Source organism: Onychomys torridus, chromosome 4, assembly GCF_903995425.1.
Source record: "Onychomys torridus chromosome 4, mOncTor1.1, whole genome shotgun sequence".
In the NCBI taxonomy this organism is placed as follows: domain Eukaryota; kingdom Metazoa; phylum Chordata; class Mammalia; order Rodentia; family Cricetidae; genus Onychomys; species Onychomys torridus.
The window spans coordinates 46785387-46804905 of record NC_050446.1 but is presented as its reverse complement, the minus strand read 5'-3'; the positions used below and the strand labels follow the sequence as shown (position 1 = coordinate 46804905).

Sequence of the window (19519 nt, the reverse complement as noted above, 5' to 3'; positions counted from 1 at the left end):
TGTTTTAAATATGCTGACAATAAACCATGGTATTATTAGATTTCCTGAAGTCTGATCCAGGTTGAGGAAGTCAATTTGCACTGGGTTTTCATTCTTCTCTCTTTGTGGGGTTTGTTTCCCTGTATGACACCTGCAGGGACCCCCTCAAGAAAGCAATACCCCAAATGGGAGAGTGGGGGCTAGCCTGAACCAAAGCTTGGAAACTAAAAAAGGAACAATCACAGATCATGGCATGGAGATGGTATAAGAGGCCTAATTATACATGTAAGTTAAGGCAAACTGTAGAGATAGTTAAGTCATTGAAGACGCCATTAACTGGCATGAGGAACACAAAATGAAGTGCAGCAGCAGCAGGTGACTTTGTACAAGCTGGCATGGTGGCACACATCTGTAGTCCATCACTTGGGAAGCTGAGGCAGGAAGAGCATGAGTTTGAGACTTAACAGTGAGAATGTATGTCAAAAAAAGGAAAACACACACACACACACACACACACACACACACACACACACACACACACAAACACACACACCTCAAACAGATTTTCATGGGTTGACCTAGTCACCCAATATGAAATCAAAGAGCAGAGACTAAACAATGGGCTTCAAAATATTCCCACTGTAAGATCATAGCTATGCCAGGAGTGGTGGCACATAGCTCTAGTCCCAGCACTCAGAAGGCATAGGCAGGCAGATCTCTGTGAGTTCGAGGCCAGCCGCAGCTACAGAGCAAGCTCCTGGCTAGTCAAAACTATGTAGTGAGACCTGAAGAATTTTTACTGACATAGGCTAATGGGTTGACTTCATGGGGTTTTATATCAAAACTTTCATGAACTCCTTAGTTTAATAGATTTAGAGGATTCTTTCTGATTTCAAAGACCTATCAAACTAATGATTTGTATATATAACAACATTTACAAGTTGTATAAAATTATTTGTGCTTAGAATCTTCAAATACAAACTTTCAGCCAGTCATGACAGCATGCACCTGTAATGCCAACACCCAGACAGCTGAGGGACTGAAAAATCAAGACCAGCTGGAAGATAAGCTGAGCTGAAGGCCAGCCTGGGCTATAGAGCAAAACTCTGTGTAAAACTATGAACTTTTTTGGAAGAGTATCTTTATCTTTTGAAAGACACAAGGTATTAGACAACCAGTAACAGTTAAAATGAAACAATAATGCTAAAGGTAGAGTATTATGAAGTTCTGACAATTGTTCAAAATAGGGGCAGCTGAGGAGGTCTGATGATATAAATGAATTTCAGTATGCTCAAGAATAAAATATGTTGTTTCAGGTAAGCTTCCACAAAGATGAATTCAAACTGAAACAACTAAACACTGCACATTACGTATGATATTTTCAGGTGTGTTTTCTTTCTTAAGTCATTATCTTTAAAATGCAGAATTAATAAGAATATTTCCCACATACCCTAACTTTACAGTGTGATAAGAGTCCCCACATCGGCTGTGCACAGGCTTCAAGCTCAGCAGCAAAAGCAGCATAGTAGGTCTGAGACTCAAACTCCACATGCTCATTGAGTTCTCGCTTGTTCAAGTTCATACCTGGTAGAGAGGACAGCACACATGACTCGGTCAAACAGACACAAGTATGTAAACGAAAACCAACCATTTCCCCATACTCAACACCTTTAATCAATAGCACCAATTACACAGCACATATACAAATAAGTTTACAATGAAATACAAGAACAGCTGGTCCTTTTCTTTTATAGAATTTTTTAACAAACTAACATTTTGTAAATGTCACAAACAGAACTGAATTCCTTTAATACGAAAATCAAAAACAATTTTAATTGCTGACAATAATTGTCCAAATTATTATGAATATGTTACAAATCTGAGAAAACAGATTTCAAGTTTCTAAACTAATGTTTTAATGTACTACCAGAAAATTGTAATTGTTTCTTAATAAATCCTTGCTATGTTGCTGTGAATAAATATTAAACTTCTTACAAATAATAATTAATTCAATGAGACACCTGATTTATAATCTCAGTGGTGTGCTATTATTTTTAATTAGTATTTAATAGTTTAGCATTAGGTATCTTTTGAACCAAAAAAAGTTAAATTCATACCTTGAAAGAAAGAAACAAAATTCATCCATGTAACTAACAAGCCATGATCCTCCAAAAACCTCTTTGCCACACTTTGATGAGAAAGAATATTAATAAAATCACTAACAAGAGGCCAGTAAGTGTTATTCTTCAGTAAGGCTTCTCCACAGTTCACCACAACATGTAAACTATTTTCTTCATCTAAAAAGTCCAAAAATATTTTTTTAAAAACTTCCCTGATTATACAGAATATTATTATACACTTTAAAATCAGAAATACTTCAATCTTAACCCCAGCATACCATCTGAAATCTGTATGGCTCTAGGCAGGTTGTTTAGACTTAAATTAGGAGAGGGAATATATCTCAAAGGCAGTAAATGAAATGTGAGCATAAAGCACTGAACACACTGTGACAGTACCACATACTACATGTCCTCCTCATTGCTGATACTGGGCTAGCTATATGCTTAGAAAACCTCATTTTCTGGATTCTAATAATGTATTTTCTGTTTCAATCAAAAACATCACCACTAGGTTCATCTCATTGTAACTTAGCACTCAAGTCTGCTGGTTTCAAGTGCGACGTATTAATGGCTATCTTCTAGTCAAAGAATTTATGTGAATGCAATTTTTTTATCAAATAGTATTATCTCAGAAATGAACAACACTGAAACCTCTTTAAGATTTCCTCTCCCAAAAATCCTCCAAGTTTAAATTACCGTTGAATGGAGGGAATTAGACTTTATAACAATTTTTTGTCATTAATACCAGTTTTTAGTAACTAATCCTTTTAACTAACATACTGGACTAAGGAACCTCCATTCCCACTATGAAACACAATATTCACACCAAATGCTCAATACCAGTACTATTTGCTATTACACAATGAGGTACACAGTTACCAAAAGTCCATTTGTTTCTGTTCATGCTAAATGTTATTTTTATCATAATTATAGATTCAAACAAAAAGTATATGAAATAATGAAATATGAATTCATATTAAGAAGTATTATAGAAACTAGGTATGATTTGAGATTCAATAAGAATAAATGCATAGGGATACAAAGGTTAAAAAACATCTCAGGAATAGTGCTGGAGAAACATCTCAGTGATAGTGCCAGAGAGATGGCTGTGTGGTTAAAGCACTGGCTGTTCTTCCAGAGGACCTGGGTTCAATTTCCAACACCCACACAGTGGCTCACAACCATCTACAGTGGGATCTGATTCCCTCTTCTAGCATAAAGTCATATGTGTAGATAGAGCACTCATATACAATAAATAAATAAATAAATCTTGGGATGGAGAGATGGCTCAGAGGTTAAGAGCACTGACTACTCTTCCAGAGGTCCTGAGTTCAATTCCCAGCAACCACATGGCGGCTCACAACCATCGGGCGCCCTCTTCTGTATACATAATAAATAAATCTTTTAAAAAAAAATCTTGCCGGGCGGTAGTGGCACACGCCTTTAATCCCAGCACTCAGGAGGCAGAGCCAGGCAGATCTCTGTGAGTTCGAGGCCAGCCTGGGCTACCAAAAGAGTTCCAGGAAAGGTGCAAAGCTACACAGGGAAACCCTGTCTCAAAAAAAAAAAAAAAAAAAAAAAAAAAATCTTAAGGGAAAAAAACCAACAACCTCAGGGCAGAAAAGCAACATTGTTTCACTGAGATATGCTAATTCTACTTTAAAGAGACTGAAAATAAAATTTACAGATGCAGTATATATGAGATGAAATTCAATGAAGGAAACCACATTCTAAAAACATTTTGCCCAAAAAATTCAAAGACTGGAGAATGGGAACCAATAAGATGACATTGCAGATCATGATGCTTGTCCTGGATACCTGAGTTCCATCCCTGGAATCCATGGAAAGGTAGAAGAAGAGAATTGATTCTACAAAGTTGCCCTCGGACCTCCACATGCACCAAGACTAATGCACCCACCCACATCCACAACAATATGTTTTTTATTAAGGACTAGAAAATAAAAAGGCTTTCTATATTTAAAGTTAAAATATGATGTAACACTTTTAAATGATTCTTCACCTTATCAGACTTTACATCTAACCATGTATTTGCCAAATTCATCAGTAAGGAGGGCTTTTTTATATTAGTTTTGTTTTAGTCCATGGAATTATTGTACCCTACTCTTGAGTTATATCAAATAAAACCAGGAGCCATTACAAGTCAAGTTTGCCTGTTTCTCCCTGGTTCCCAATGAATGAAAAGGAGGAAACTAAGTCCATTAGGGAAGAAGAATTGCCTACATTCAAAGTTCTGAAGAAACTCCCCTGACTTTAAAAACTCCTGCCAATGAAAACTGATGAGACATTGTGTTACAGGATGTTGGGAATAACAAAATAAAAAGCTAAACAAAATTTAGAATTGCTGGCCTATTTAATTGAAACTAGAAAATGAATAAACACAAATAATAATTTTTAAAAGAACACATTTTTTTCTAACAGTGCTTTAAATATAACTGTTCTTGTGAAAAAACACCTTGTCATCTTTAAAAAAGTAAAGCAATTACAATTTCTTTTTTTATCCAAGCTGGTACTTTCCTGACTAAAGATATAAAGAACAATGATTCAGGATTAAATGAAATGCACTCATCAAGAAATACTTGTTGGAGCTGGAGATGGCTCAGTGGTTAAAAGCACTCACTGGCTGCCTTCTCCAAGGGGACCCAGGTTCAATTTCCAGTACCTATATGGCAGCCCACAACTGTCTGCAACTCCAGTTCCAAGGGATCCAACATCCTCACACAGACATGCAGGCAAAGCACTAATGCACATAAAATAAAAATAAATAAATCTAGAGCTGGAGAGATGGCTCAGCAGTTAAGAACACTCCTGGACTCCTCTTCCAGAGGACCCAGGTTCAATTCCCAGCACCCACATGGCAGCTCACAAATATAACTCTAGTTCCAAGGATCTGACACCTTCACAACAGACATGAATGCAGGCAAAACACCAATGAACATAAAATAAATATATCTAAAAAAAGAAGATAAAGAAAAAAGAGGAGGTGGAGGAGAAGAACAAGAACAAGAACAAGAAAAGAAGCAAAGAAATACTTGTTGCCAGGCGGTGGTAGTGCACACCTTTAATCCCAGCACTCAGGAGACAGAGCAGGTGGATCCCTGGGTTTGAAGCCAAATTGGTCTACAGAGTGAGTTCCAGGACAGCCAAAGCTACACAAACAAAAAACCACCTTGTTGAGCACTTATGGTCAGTATTCTACTAATCTTGGAGAATAAAATGCTAAAATAAGTTCTCCCCACACCCCAACACACACCTAGGAAGACAGTGTGATAAGGCTATAAAAAGAGAAGTACAGGGAGTCTTATGAACAAACGCGCTGACTTAAATTCAAAAACACTCTCTTGACTGAGGAGCATTTAAACTAAGAGCTATTCTACGATGAAACATGAATTAGGATTCAGTAGACAACTAGGGGGAGAGAGTAAATGGTGTTCTTGAGGTTAGAGGGCAGTTACAATCACTTAGAACACAGAGGACGAAAGGTATACAGAGGCAACGGTGTAAACGCCAATGGTTTGAGTTGATATGAAAAGTCAGGGAAGTCACTGGGGTGGAGTGAAGAGTAAGAGAAAGAAGGTGGTCAGCTGTGCAGCAGGGAGTCCAAAGGAGGACCGCAATGACTAGGGATAAGGCAGCCACAGACAGCAAGAGTCTGGACGGTGGTAACAGTGAGCACAGAGATGGAGAGAGACAGACCAAATGTTTGCTGTATCCGTAAGAGAAAACCAGAAGTCAAAATAACCTGTAGGCTTGAGGCCTGGGCAATTCTGTCAGTGTATTAAGACACATACTCACATGTCCATGAACATATATATATACTCACACGGGATAATGAAAAAGGACATAAGCTTGGTGGGGGTTTTCCTGGGCACATTACATGTTGGAGACAATGCAAACAACCAAAGCATACATTCCAATATCTAGTCTGATTTGCAAGACAGAAGATCAATCAGTGGTTACCAGTATCTGCAGACATTTCTATAGATAGCTGTGTGATGCACAGTTATAAATTCTGTTTTTACACAAACTGTTCCATAAGACAAATTTAAAAATTTCAGAGACATGAAAAATGAGTTACAGTACATATTTAAAAGTATACAAAACAAATGTGTACATAACAACATATAAGGTAGGGATCTTGGGTCACTAGAAGGTTTTTTCCTTTTATTCTTTAGCTGTTGCTGTGGCATTGTGAATTCCCATTGTATTGCCTTTAATATTTAACCATAAAGAAATTTTTAAATGTTATCTAGAAGCTAAGAATTTGGCTCAGTGGTAAAACATATGTCTAGCACAGAAAGGTCCTGGATTTAATCTCAAGTACTGTAAGAAACTAAACAAAAAAGAATAATGCCCAGTAGCAATTCATACAAAAGCTAAACAGAAGCTATTTGAAATAGTTAAAAATTTAAAAAACAGATCTTGTTGTATCTGTAGCTATTCAATAAAGTTTAGGCACATTCTAATACTGTTAACATAAAAATGTACAAATTTTATGGTACTTTTGGAAAAGCAAAAATATGCATTATGAAATGGTATGTTATTGTCGAAGGTGATTTTAAAAATCACTGCAAAGCATAAAGGTTGCTAACTGTAGCTTTAGAATTTGGCTGGGAGATAATGTAATTGATGTAACATACTTAACCTGCAGGCACATGAATCACACAGTTTTATGAACAACAGTTTCAATATAATAGTTACTGAAAAACACATGGGAGACCAACTCACACATCGTTTTCCTGAACACTCCTCTTTAAAGCCAAATGCAAACTATACAGAAGAACAGCTACATCAATTAGTCAAGAAAATAGACTTTATGGGTTAAGGAGATGGTTCAGTGGCCAAGAACCCGTTTCTGCCAGTATGAAGACGTGAATTTGAATAACCAGCACCCACGTAAAAAGCTGAGCATGACTGCACATGTCTGTCACCTCAGCACTGAGAGGCAAAGACAGATGGATCCCAAGAGCACAGCAGTCAGCCAGCCTAGCTCAAATGGTGAACTTCCAGTTCAGTGAGAGGCACTGTCTCAAGAAAACAAGGCAGAGAGTGACAGAAGGCACTCACCATCCTCAGATCTCTGCATGCACAGGCACACTGAAATATCATATATGTTTCTAAATTCTAAGTTTCCTACTTTATGAATCTAAACACTTTTTAAAAAAAATCTTTCTATTAAGTATAATTCTGTAGATAATATCACAGATACAGATGAAAGATGATAGATGCTCTCTCACAAAGGGAAAAAGAAACTATGAAATATGCAGCTAACACTCAAAGGCCATGCTACATAAAGTAAAAACCTGTAACAGTTTTTTTTAATTTTCTTCTGAAAAGCAAAAGAAGTGTATTGTTTAACATCAATAGTATACTTTTTAGTGCTCACTTCGGCAGCACATATACTAAAATTGGAATGATACAGAGAAGATTAGCATGGCTCCTGAGCAAGGATGACATACAAATTTGTGAAGAGTTCCATATTTAAAAAAAATAATAATATACTGTTTAAAAATAATAGCGCTTTCTCTGTCCCTACAATAGGAGGGAAGAGTCACACCATGAGTTAAGGAGCTATTGGGGTGGTATGGAAGAGGTTCAGTTGGTGAAGTGCTTGCTACAAAAACATGAAGGCCTGAAAAGATCTCAGTACCCACATGAAAAGTCAGGTGTAGCCATGCAGTCCTATCTGTGACCCAAGGAGGAGGGCAAGAGGTGGAGCTGGACACAGGTAGCTCCCTGGAGCTCATTGACCAACAAGTCAAGCCAATCTGTGAGCAGAAAGACATACAGCATTGACCTCTGGAGGGCCATCATAAAAACCACTGTGTTTATACAAGTTCTGTGGATCTTAACTCTCGCCTTCATGCTACTGTTCTGTGGCAAGAGCTTTAACCACTGAGCCATCTCCCCTGCCCACTTCTTTTAAGGTTTAGCCCTGAGGATCAATAAGTGAAGACCCAGTCTCTCAGTGTAGTCCTGTCTGTGTACTGGCACAGATTAAAAGCTCTAACATCAGGAGACATGAAACCCTTGTTGGCACTGTCACCTGTCACCTGTTGAATTCAACAGTAAATGACTTAACTTTCTAAGGACTTAAGTTCCCATCTTGAAAATAAGAGTACTGAGCGAGGCGTGGTGGCGCATGCCTCCCAGCACTTAGGAGGCAGAGGCAGGCAGATCTCTGTACGTTTGAGGCCAGCCTGGTCTACAGAGTAAGTTCCAGGACAGGCAGGGCTACACAGAGAGACCCTGTCTCAAGAAACCAAAAAAAAATAAAATAAAATAAGGTACCGAAGGTAATCTCAGAGTTTTCAGACACTGAGCTGAGACAACACATTTATAGTAATAAACCACAGTGCCTGGTACAAAGCAAACATTCAATGGCATGAACTGTTTAAGGGAAAGGAGATGAAGAAAACAGAGAACAAGAATGAGAAATGTGTCGAAATATTAGGTCAAGAAGTAGCAACCACATGGTGGGCATAAAAGAAGATTACAAAGTTCTTCCTACAAGTATATAGACAAGGCAAGGTTTACTCCAATTCAAAGAAATTTTAAGTATAATTATATAAAAATATCTAAGGTAGGCAGCAACCAATTTATGATGGGGGGAAAAAAGAGCATGTACAATGGGTGATAGTGATGCACGCCTTTAATCCCAGCACTCAGGAGATAGAGGCAGGAGGATCTCTGTGAGTTCGAGGCCAGCCTGGGCTACAGAGTGAGATCCAGGACAGCAAGGGCTACACAGAGAAAGTTGGTCTCAAAAAAAAGTTTTTAATTAATTAATTAAAATATAAAAAATACAGCAAAATGTTAACAGAAGTTATTTGGGAATGGCTAAACTAGGAATGATTTTAATTTTTTCTTTACACTTAACTATAAATTGTCAAATACTTATTCTCTAAACATGCATTATTTTTACTGTATTTTTTAAGTTATCTATAAGGATACGAAGTATTTTTAGAACTTTTTTTTTTAAGATTTATTTATTTATTATGTATATAGCATGTATGACTGCAACATGTATGACTGCAGACCAGAAGAGGGCACCAGATCTCATTACAGATGGCTGTGAGCCACCATGTGGTTGCTGGGAATTGAACTCAGGACCTCTGGAAGAGAAATCAGTGCTCTTAACCTCCAAGCCATCTCTCCAGTCCCATTTTTAGAACTTGTTACATAAAAGTTACTACTAATGAACAAATGACTATTATTCTGAGTTTACCTTGCAGCTCACTTTTAATAAGGCAACTTTCCATCATGTATAAGAGCACAGTGACCATAATGTCCAGGAGCTGGCACTCTTCTGTCACCTGTCTGGCAAGCTCCTCATTGCTGAACAACTGGACACTAATGTGCACAATCCTGTTAGACATTGTGTCTGACTCGTGACTCTTCTTCAGTGTTTTCATAATAAAAGCATAATGCTGAACAAAAGTTTTTGTAAAAGCAACCTGTAAAAATTTTAAATAGCAAAAACAAATCAGTTTAACTCTAAATTTAAACTATTAGTATACTATATTGCATATTATAATCAGCTTTTAAAGCTATTAGCAGCTTATGATGCTATGCAAGGTAAATGAAAGGTAATTAAATAATGATAATTTTAAGTCATACTATACCTTTTTTGGAACATTAGTAAAATACTTGGATAGTTGGGTTGGGGATTTAGCTCAGTGGTAGAGCGTTTGCCTAGCAAGGGCAAGGCCCTGGGTTCGATCCTCAGCTCAAAAAAAGAAAAAAGAAAAGGAAAAAGAAAAAAAATACTTGGATAGTTTTTAAAAGTTAATAAAAGTGTTAACCTATTTAAGTTTTAAAACAATTATAGCCGGGCGGTGGTGGCGCACGCCTTTAATCCCAGCACTCAGGAGGCAGAGTCAGGCGGATCTCTTTGAGTTCAGGACCAGCCTGAGCTACCAAGTGAGTTCCAGGAAAGGTGCAAAGCTACACAGGGAAACCCTGTCTCAAAAAAAAAAAAAAAAAAAAATATTATAAACTAGTTAAAGAATATAAAATTTTACTTGCTTAAAATTACATTAATGTTTTGAAAAGTATCTTTAGTCAGGAGGTAGTAGCACACACCTTTAGTCCCAGCACTCGAGAGACAGGAGCAGGCAGATCTCTGAGCTCAAGGCTAGCCTGGTCTAGAGTGAGTTCAGAGGCAGGCTACACAGAGAAACCCTGATTATCCTTGTTCACTGAGACCTACAGTAGTAAAATCTAAAGTCCTACCTAGAAACCCACACAGTAGCATTACTAGAAATAACTGCCCCGTCTGCTCTGAAAGCTGACCAGCAGTCCAACCAAACACTCTGCAGTATAAATTACAGTTGGAGCTATCACCTTTCGATGTCACAGGTACATTTCCTGTTGCACTTTTTAGTGTGTATAAAGACATACAAAATACTTGACACTTGAGAGTGTCTCCCCTAATGTACACAAGGCCATTGCATGCTTTACTGTTTTCATACACTGGGCTATGTCATTTTGCCATAACCATATAGTGCTCAGAGGTGGGTCCACATCCTTTGGAACTAGAAACTATAGCTCCCTACACTTGTATTTGAGTTAATAACTATTTTCTCATTATCGATATAACCAGCAGCTACTAACCTGTGCTAACTCCATAATCTAAACTCAATGACTCCATTACAAGTTCTCACGGAACCTTGTCATTGTTCTTCAGAGGACTTGACACTTTACATACTACTTGCTTCTTGAATTATTTTATTACTGTTCCTCTCAATCACTCCCTTCACACCTAGTTTCACTTGTTTGGAACCCAAAACTCACTTGTTTAATAATATTACTCTAGTGGTTTCTAGCTAAGGCTTTAGATTTTATTGTAGATCTCACAGAACAAAGACAATTTTTCAAAAATTTGGTGTGTAATTGTGAGCAAGTAAATTTTATGGTCTTAAACAATAGTATTTATAATTGTTTTGAAATTTAAATTAAAAAATGGCAATGCTTTGGAATTCTGAGTAATGTTACTTTGAGGGAAAGCTGGATTCTGTGTATTCTGAGCAGACTTGAACAAGCAACAGAATAACCAATGCCCTTTCAGGGTATATCCTTGTAGTTACATTATAATGAGCCTCAGCTCAGAAATGCAACAAAAGAAACCCATGTAAGGACAAACACAATGAAAGCAAAGTTCCAAAAGGAAGGAAGAAATAGGTACCTTATACTCTTGATCTGGAAGCATGTTGAGTAAGAAAGTTACCATCTTCTGGGGGAACTCATACTTTATTGTCCAAAACAATAGCTCTTCTAAAAAACTTTTATGTTTCAAAACATCCATTATGGATTGATCTGCATAAGAGAGAGAAAATGTATCATTAATTCAGTTGCTTATCTCATTTAAACCTTACCACGCAATCCAACAGCCCATCAAACACACCTGAAAGAATCTACAATTCAGATACCCTTTCACTAGTGTGCTGACACTGTTACCAACTCCCACAGCACACAAACAACAAAACATTTAACCTGAAAATTTTAATATAAAGCAGTTACTCAAAAATTAAGTATTACTATTTTTGTTGTTTGGTTTGGTTTTGGTTTTGGTTTTTGGTCTCTCTGAGTAGCCCTGGCTGTCCTGGAACTCAGTCTGTAGACCAGGCTGGCCTCGAATTCAGAGATTCACCTGCCTCTGCCTCCTGCATGCTGGGATTACAGATGTAGGCCACCATGCCCAGTAGTACTACTTGTTCTTAAATATAGCCATCTAGCTAAAATTTTTACTGCTTCAAAGTTTAGACTTGACATCACTAACCCAAAATGTGAAATGCTACAAAATCTGAAATGTTTTGAGCACATAACTAGAAAACTTCATGAAAAATTTTCAATGTTTTTCAAAATTTAAAAAGCATTGTAGCAATAGTAGCATAGGCCTTTAATTCCAGCACTCAGGAGGCAGAGAGGCAAATGGCTCTCAGTGAGTTCAAGGCCAGTTTGAGTAGCACATAGACCTCAAGGATAGCCAAGGCTGCACAATGAGACCTTGTCTCAAATGACCAAAAACAACAACAAAAACTCTAAAACTGGAGCTAGAGAGGGCTCAGCAATTAAGAGTGCTGGCTGCCTTTTCAGAGACCCAAGTTCAATTCCCAACACCCATATGGTAACTCACAATCATCCACGACTCCAGTTCCAAAGGGTCCTATGCCCTCTTCTAGCCTCGGCAAGCACTGGGCACACACATAGTGCACAGGCATAAGTATGGCCCAAATATCATACATGGAAAATAATAATACAATCAGAAACTGGTCCCAAGTGTTTTGGATAAGACATTCGAGAACTGTCATTCCTAACAAGAATAGTATCATGGTACAAATTTAAAACAATCTGAAGTTAAAACTAAATAATACTAAAAACATCAAATTCAAAGTTACCTACATTTTAAATTTATGTTAATTTAAATAAACCCAGAGTCTTGGGTCTCACTATATAGTTGACATTCCTAAAAATTAAGTGTTTTGTTTGCTTGTTTTTAAGCATCTTTAAGAAAGAAACAGAAAATAACCAGGTGTAGTGGCACACACCTGTCATCCCTTTAGGAGGCTAAGTCAAGAAGATTGTGGGTTCAAGGTCAACATGGACACACAGTGAGTTTCAAGGCCAGTTTACATTATGTAGTGAAGCCCTATCTAGGCAAACTATCAATACCTTTGGTGCCACTGCTTAGCTTTACCCTCTTTCTCTTGCCCAAGCCTTGACTCCCGTCCTGGTCCTCCTGGAAGAAACAAAGTCAACATTATCCATAGCCATGTTCATAAATGTATGTTTTATATAAATGTAACATATATATTCTTACATACTATTGACTAACATAATTCACTATGTAACTACTTCAAATGTCTTAATGCAATTTTAATGAAATCACAGTAAAATATCTTTATTATTAAATAGAACCATCCATATGGAGAAAGACTCTTGAGCATCCCAAAATACTAAAATAAAAATGTTTGTAAGCTTACATACACACATAACATTAAGGCACAGAAGCTAGAGATATCAGGGAATTTCCATAGGAGGGAAAGGAAGGGAGAGACAAAAACAAATGGAGGAGAGACTTCATAGAATATGACACAAACATGAGCTCAAAATTCAAATTAGAGGCCAGAGATGCAGTGGACAAAGTCACCAAGACTGACAAATGACTTTAATCTCCAGAATCTAATCCAGTAATCTGACTTCTGACGTCCACAGACAGGCCCTGGCATGTGCATCACCTTACACACACTCTTACACACACACACACACACACACACACACACACACACACACACAAAACAATTATATAAATTAACAGAAAATTTTAAAACTGTTAAAGAAATCAAATTCCAATATTGAAGAATTTGCTCAGTTGGTAGAGTAATTGCCTACCATGAACAAAAACCTGAATTCAATCCCTACCACTGTATAAACTAGGCTTGGTGGCACTAAGATCAGCCCATGGGGGTTATCTCTGGCAACAAATCAAATTCAGGGCCTAGGATACATGAGACCTTGTCTCAAAATTAAAAACAAAAGAGGGGCTGGGTGATGGTGGTGCACGCCTTTAATCCTAGCACTCTGGAGGCAGAGGTAGGCAGACCTCTCTGAGTTCGAGGACAGTCAGGGCTACACAGTAAAACCCTGTCTTGAAAAGAAAAAAAGCAGGAAAGGAAAAGGAAAGGGAAAAGGGAGGGGGAGGAGGAAGAGGGGAGGAGAGAAGAGGAAAAAGGAAAGGGGAAAGGAAAGAGGAAAGGAAAGGAAAAAGGGAAGGGAAGAGGGAAGGGAAGGGAAGAGGGAAGGGAAGGCAAGAGGGAAGGGAAGAGGGAAGGGAAGGCAAGAGGGAAGGGAGGGAAGGGGAGGAGAGGGGAGGGGCTGAGGAGATAACTGAGTGGTTCAAGTGTTTGTCATATAGGAGGCCCAGAGTCCAGACACCCATAACTCAGAGTAAATGCCAGATGGATGTGTAGCCTGTCTGTAGGCCCAGCTTTCTGGAGGAGACAGAATTCTTCAGAGCAAGCTGGCTACCAAGATTAACAGTATGGGTAATCCCTGGTTTAACAGGGAGACCCTGAACAAGGTAGGAAAATGATGGAAAATGATTCCAACATCAAACTCAAGCATAGTTATACGCACGCACACAAGCGCGCATGCACATGTGTGTGCACACACTATACTAGTTTGCTTTGCCAACTTGACCTAAACTAGAGTCATCTAGGAAGGAACACCAATAAAGGAACTGCTCTATCAGCCCGGCCTGTAGGTAGCTCTACACGCTATTTCTTACTGACTGATGGGAGCGCCCAGCCCACTGTGGACAGTGCCACGCCTGAGCAGGTAGGCCTGCACTGGAAACAAACAGCAGCTAAGCAACTCATGTGGAGCAAAGCTGGGAAGCAGCACTCCTCCACAGTCTCTGCTGCAATTCCTGCTCTGACTTCCCTTAATGGCTGACTGTGATCAGAATGTTTAAGCCAAATAAACCATTTCCTCTCCTACTTTTATGGTTATTATGTTTAACACAGGAATAAAAAGCAAACCAGGACATATGCATAGCACACATACAAAAAGGGAAAAGGGAAAGATCAAATTCCAAGAAAAAAGCCTAACATATTAGAAGCTGGAATTGACATTGTAAAAATAATAATATGCTTTGGAAAAACACTAAAAAATACAAGCAACCTCTCACTTCTGATGCACACATTTGTGAAAAACTTTACACTACAAATAAATAGATTAATTAGGGAGAACACTAAGGGACGAGTCCTTCACAACCTATTCAACTTCAGAGCCAAAGAAGTACAGAAGCAGTAATTGATACCTGGGGATTTCATTTGTATGCCAGGAAAGTATCATGGGATGGTTTAGACTGTCTCAGAAGTGGCTAAGACTGTACCATAGAATGAGACAGTTAACTAGTACAGACTGTACAGACCCCTGAGTCCAAGGAAGAGTAACAGAGGCCAGAGCTCTGTGAAAGCAAGACCAACAAAGGGGGGCGGGGAGCAAGTGTGCCTCTTGGAGGAGGGGAGGAGGGGTCCTGAGCGCAAGTAGTTAATGGTAACCAATCTTCTTAAAATACAGCTGGAAAGGTTCCTGCTACCTTCATTTTTATGAACTAAGGAGTTTTTTTTTTCTCTCTCTCTAGCTAAAGGTTATGATTCACCACTCTTAAGTCAGGGAATACTGCAAAGAATCAACTTTAAACTGTACTGACACCTTGTTAGAACTGCTTCATAGTTTTCAGATATAAACTTCCTATAAAAAGGGTACCCGTGAGCAAGTGACAGGGTGTCACGAAGTTCCACACAATCCCTGACCTTGTAGTCCCAAAAGGACAAGTAGAATTAGGAAGAAAAGATCATTCAATAAGAAAACATAGGGGTGGTACCTAATTCACTATCAGAGCTCTCACATAGCATGGGAAAGGTCTAGGTTCTATCCTAAACACAAGGAAAGGAAAGGGATACAAAAAGACAACATAGGGTCAAAACACAAAGACAAAAATCTGGAAACATGGCTTCTCACTGAATTGGACTTAACAACATGGCAGGTATCACACACAGTTAGGAAGGGAGACTACCATCTGAGCTTGTGGGAAAATGAGTACTCCTGCACACTAATGGTTGATAGCATTTCAGTAGTACACTCTTCCTAAATGGCAGTTTGACAATGCACAAGTCAATCGTTTTTAAAATGCATTTATAAAATTTCAATCCTAATAATATTTCCAAAGAAATAAGGAGACAAACAGGAACCATATCTATCACTTCATCACTATGCTTTTTCTCTTCTTTATTACTGTGTGAGATAGAAAGAGAGAAAGACAAGATAGAGACAGAAAGGAATGTAGACACATGTGAATGCAGGCATATGCACACTGTAACTTGTGTGTGGCAGTCAAGTAGACAACTTTTTAGGAGTTAGCACTCTTCTCCAACCTGGCTGAAGCAGATTTCTCATTGCTGAGGCAGACTACAGGCTGGCTGACCTACAAGCTTCCAGATCTCATTCTGTCTCCCATTTCAATACAGGAGTGCTGGGATTACAAATATGTACCATGACATCCAGCTTTTTTTTTTAACATTTGTGTGTGTGTGTGTGTGTGTGTGTGTGTGTGAGAGAGAGAGAGAGAGAGAGAGAGAGAATGAATGAATGAATGAATGAATGAATGAATGAATGAATGAATAACTTGGAAGACAATAGTCAGGAGTTTAAGTGGGTTTATTTTAGTATATGGGTGTTTTGTCTGAATGTATTTCTGTGCATATGTGCAATGGGAAGAAGGTATCAAACCCCCAGGATTAGAGTTCCATAGGGTTTTTTTCCAGATAGGGTTCCTCCGTGTTAACAGCCAAGGCTGTCCTGGAACTGGCTCTGTAGGCCAGGCTGGCCTCGAACTCACAGAGATCCTCCTGCCTCTGCCTCCAGAGTGCTGGGATTAAAGGCATGTGCCGCCACCACCTGGCAGATGGTCATAATTTTATGGGATAAAAGAGTTTTATTTCATTTGTACCTCAAAGTCACAGAAACTAATGATCTGGTTATGGTACACATAGACATTGCTTATGAACCTCAGTCTAGCTAACCTTCCCTTGAGAAGTTATCTGTGTGGGGGTTGGGGACTTAGCTCAGTGGTAGAGCACTTGCCTGGCAAGCGAAAGGCTCTGGGTTCAATCCTCAGCTCCAAAAAAAAAAAGAAAAAAAAGGAGAAGTTATCTGTGTGCTGGAATGATGATGCACACCTGTAATCCCAGTACTCAGAAGGCCATGGCAGGGGCGTCCAAACTCAAAGCTGCCTGGGTTCCATAACAAATCCTGACTAAAGAGGAAAATGCCTTACCCTACAACACACTCTTCCCCCTCAGAAACATCTAGTTATAATTAGCCCCGCTCACATATTAGACTGATGATAATTTTCTATTGAACTAGATTATCTGATAGTCACAAACTTTAAATATATGTACTAAATTTTAAAGTATTTCATAAAAATTAGATGTGTTCTTGATTTTATTTTTGGTTCCATGTGGCACAAACACTTTCTCTTACTTCAGATGAGCTATACAAGCAAGGGTAAGAAGTAATATAATGAAAAATGTCATGTATATAAATAGCACTGCTGAGTACACAGTGTTCTGTTACTCTGGAGACAACAGAGACAAGTACCTAATACACCGACATGATCAAAATTAAATGGATTGATATATATATTCATTCAAATAAAACTCCAAAACAGAAACAAATCTTGCTACTATTGCAGCTTCAAGTCTATTTCTCTTACTCAAATACTTTATATGTATGTATGTAGTAGGTATGCCACACATGTGTGGGTGCTCTCGGAGGCCAGAAGAGGGCATCAGATTCAGAACCACTGGAGCTAGAATTACAGATGGATGTGGGAACCAAACTCAGGTACTCGGGAAGAACAGTGCTTTTAACCACTGAGCCACTTCTCAAGCCTGTTTCTTCGTCCTAAAACTGAAAGTTAAATTAGATATCTCTTCCAATTTGAAATTCTAGTTTTGTTGATTTGGGCTTGAGGTCTATTTCTATACATGTTGGGAATCAACCCCAAGGCAGTGTGCATGTTGAACAACTGCCCCACGAGTTAGCTACAGATCTAGTCTTTGAAATACTTTTTAATTGCTATAACTACCTCGATTTAAAGTAATTAAAATATAACTGTCCTCTTGTCTTTTACTTATAATTTGTTGGATTACCAGACTGAAATAATGAAAGGGCTGGCTTGCTAATCTGTGAGCCTATAGGGTAAAAGTATAGAAATTCCAATCATCAAGCCTCATTAAATTTCAATATGAACACTAAAGCCAATTTGCTATGGTACTTGCAGTTGCCAGATACTAAAAATATAAGAGAAAAAGAAAAAGGAAGGAGGTGGGGGCAGGTTTCAAAAGGCTTAATGAAATTTTCAAATGGCAAAAGTGACTCATTCAAGAGGCTTTCCATCTAGGCACGACACTCTAGCTCATCCTTTCATCAATTTCCTCCTTTATTTGCATAGTCTATTCTTTCCTGAGTTGTTAATTTTAATCATTATAGTAATATGTGCAAAAATGTTTGGAAAAAAGTACAATACAAATTTAAAATATGCCATTAGCTTTGTGAGTGGGTGGAAATGCTTCTTTTTCTCTCTAAATAAATCACAATACAACTCAACACATTTTGTACTTATAAAGTAGCTCCCAGTGATTTTTTTTTCATGCAAGCCAATGGTCCTAACACAGTATTTCCCATTAAAAAATAAGAAACAAAATAGGACAGGAAGTTCAAAAGAACAGAAGATTAATAGTAACATTGTAACTTGGTTCTTCATCAAATTTAAAAACCTTTTGTTCTTTAAGCTATAAAGAATACTAGCAATTTCTAGTACATTTCCTTTCACTTTAGAAAGGAAAAATCAACTCTCTGAGCCAGGTGCGGTGGTTCATGCCCATAATTCCAGCAACTTGGAGGCTGAAGCAAGGGGCGTACTGTGAGTCCATGCAATCTGCACTACATAGTAAATCTAAGCCAGCCTGACCTACAAAGTAAGATTCTGTCAGTCGTGGTGGTGTATACATACCTTTAATCCCAGCATTCAAGAGGCAGGGACAGGCAGATCTCTGCCATGCCCAGTATACATAGAGAGTTTCAAGACAGGCAGGGCTACCCAGAGTGACCCTGTGTACTGGATAGTTTATGTCAACTTGACACAAACTGAAGTTACTGGAGAGGAGGGAACCTCAATTAAGAAAATGTCTCCATAAAAACTGGGCTGCAAGCAAGCCTGTAGGGCATTTTTTTCTTAATTAGTGATTGATGGAGAGGGTTAAGTCTATTGTGAGTAGTGCCATCACTGGACTGGCTGAGCAAGCCAGTAAGCAGCACCCCTCCATATCCTGTGCATCAGATCCTGCCTCCAGGTTTCTGCACTTTTTGAGTTCTTCTCCTAACTTCCTTTGATGATGAACAGTGATAAGGAAGTGTAAATCAAACAAGCCCTTTCTTTCTCTCGCTAGTCCTGGGATTAAAGACGCATGCCGCCGCCGCCACCACCCAGCTCCCAATTTGCTTTTTAGTCATGGTGTTTCCACAGCAAGAGAAATCCTAAATAAGACACCCTGTCCCAAAAAAGGGGGCTGAAGCCGGGCAGTGGTGGCACACGCCTATAATCGGGAGGCAGAGGCAGGTGGATCTCTGTGAGTTCGAGGCCAGCCTGGGCTACAGAGCTAGTCCAGGACAGCCTCCAAAGCTACAGAGAAATCCTGTCACGAAAAACCAAAAAAAACAGGGGGGGGGGGGGGGGCTGGGCATGGTGGGACATGTGTACCATGTACCGTATTAGGACACAGCAACTCTCTCTCTGAGTTCAAGGTTAGTCTGGTCTACATAGCAAGTTA

At 38.7% G+C, this 19519-nt stretch overlaps 1 protein-coding gene and 1 non-coding gene across 4 annotated transcripts in view; one reads left to right on the top strand and one right to left on the bottom strand.

Moving 5' to 3' along the window:
• Ubr3 (ubiquitin protein ligase E3 component n-recognin 3) overlaps positions 1-19519 on the bottom strand; it is a 149790-nt gene that overhangs the window by 96555 nt on the left and 33716 nt on the right. For all 3 annotated transcript variants that reach the window (XM_036183531.1, XM_036183533.1, XM_036183532.1), the window contains exons 6-10: positions 12792-12858; positions 11305-11435; positions 9346-9574; positions 2097-2276; positions 1430-1563 (exon numbers count right to left, since the gene is read on the bottom strand). In XM_036183531.1, the coding sequence (XP_036039424.1) occupies positions 1430-1563; positions 2097-2276; positions 9346-9574; positions 11305-11435; positions 12792-12858 (741 nt within the window). The remainder of the gene's footprint in view (positions 1-1429; positions 1564-2096; positions 2277-9345; positions 9575-11304; positions 11436-12791; positions 12859-19519) is intronic.
• On the top strand, positions 7496-7602 carry LOC118583349. Its single transcript, XR_004944920.1, has one exon. It is a non-coding gene; the product is annotated as a U6 spliceosomal RNA (small nuclear RNA).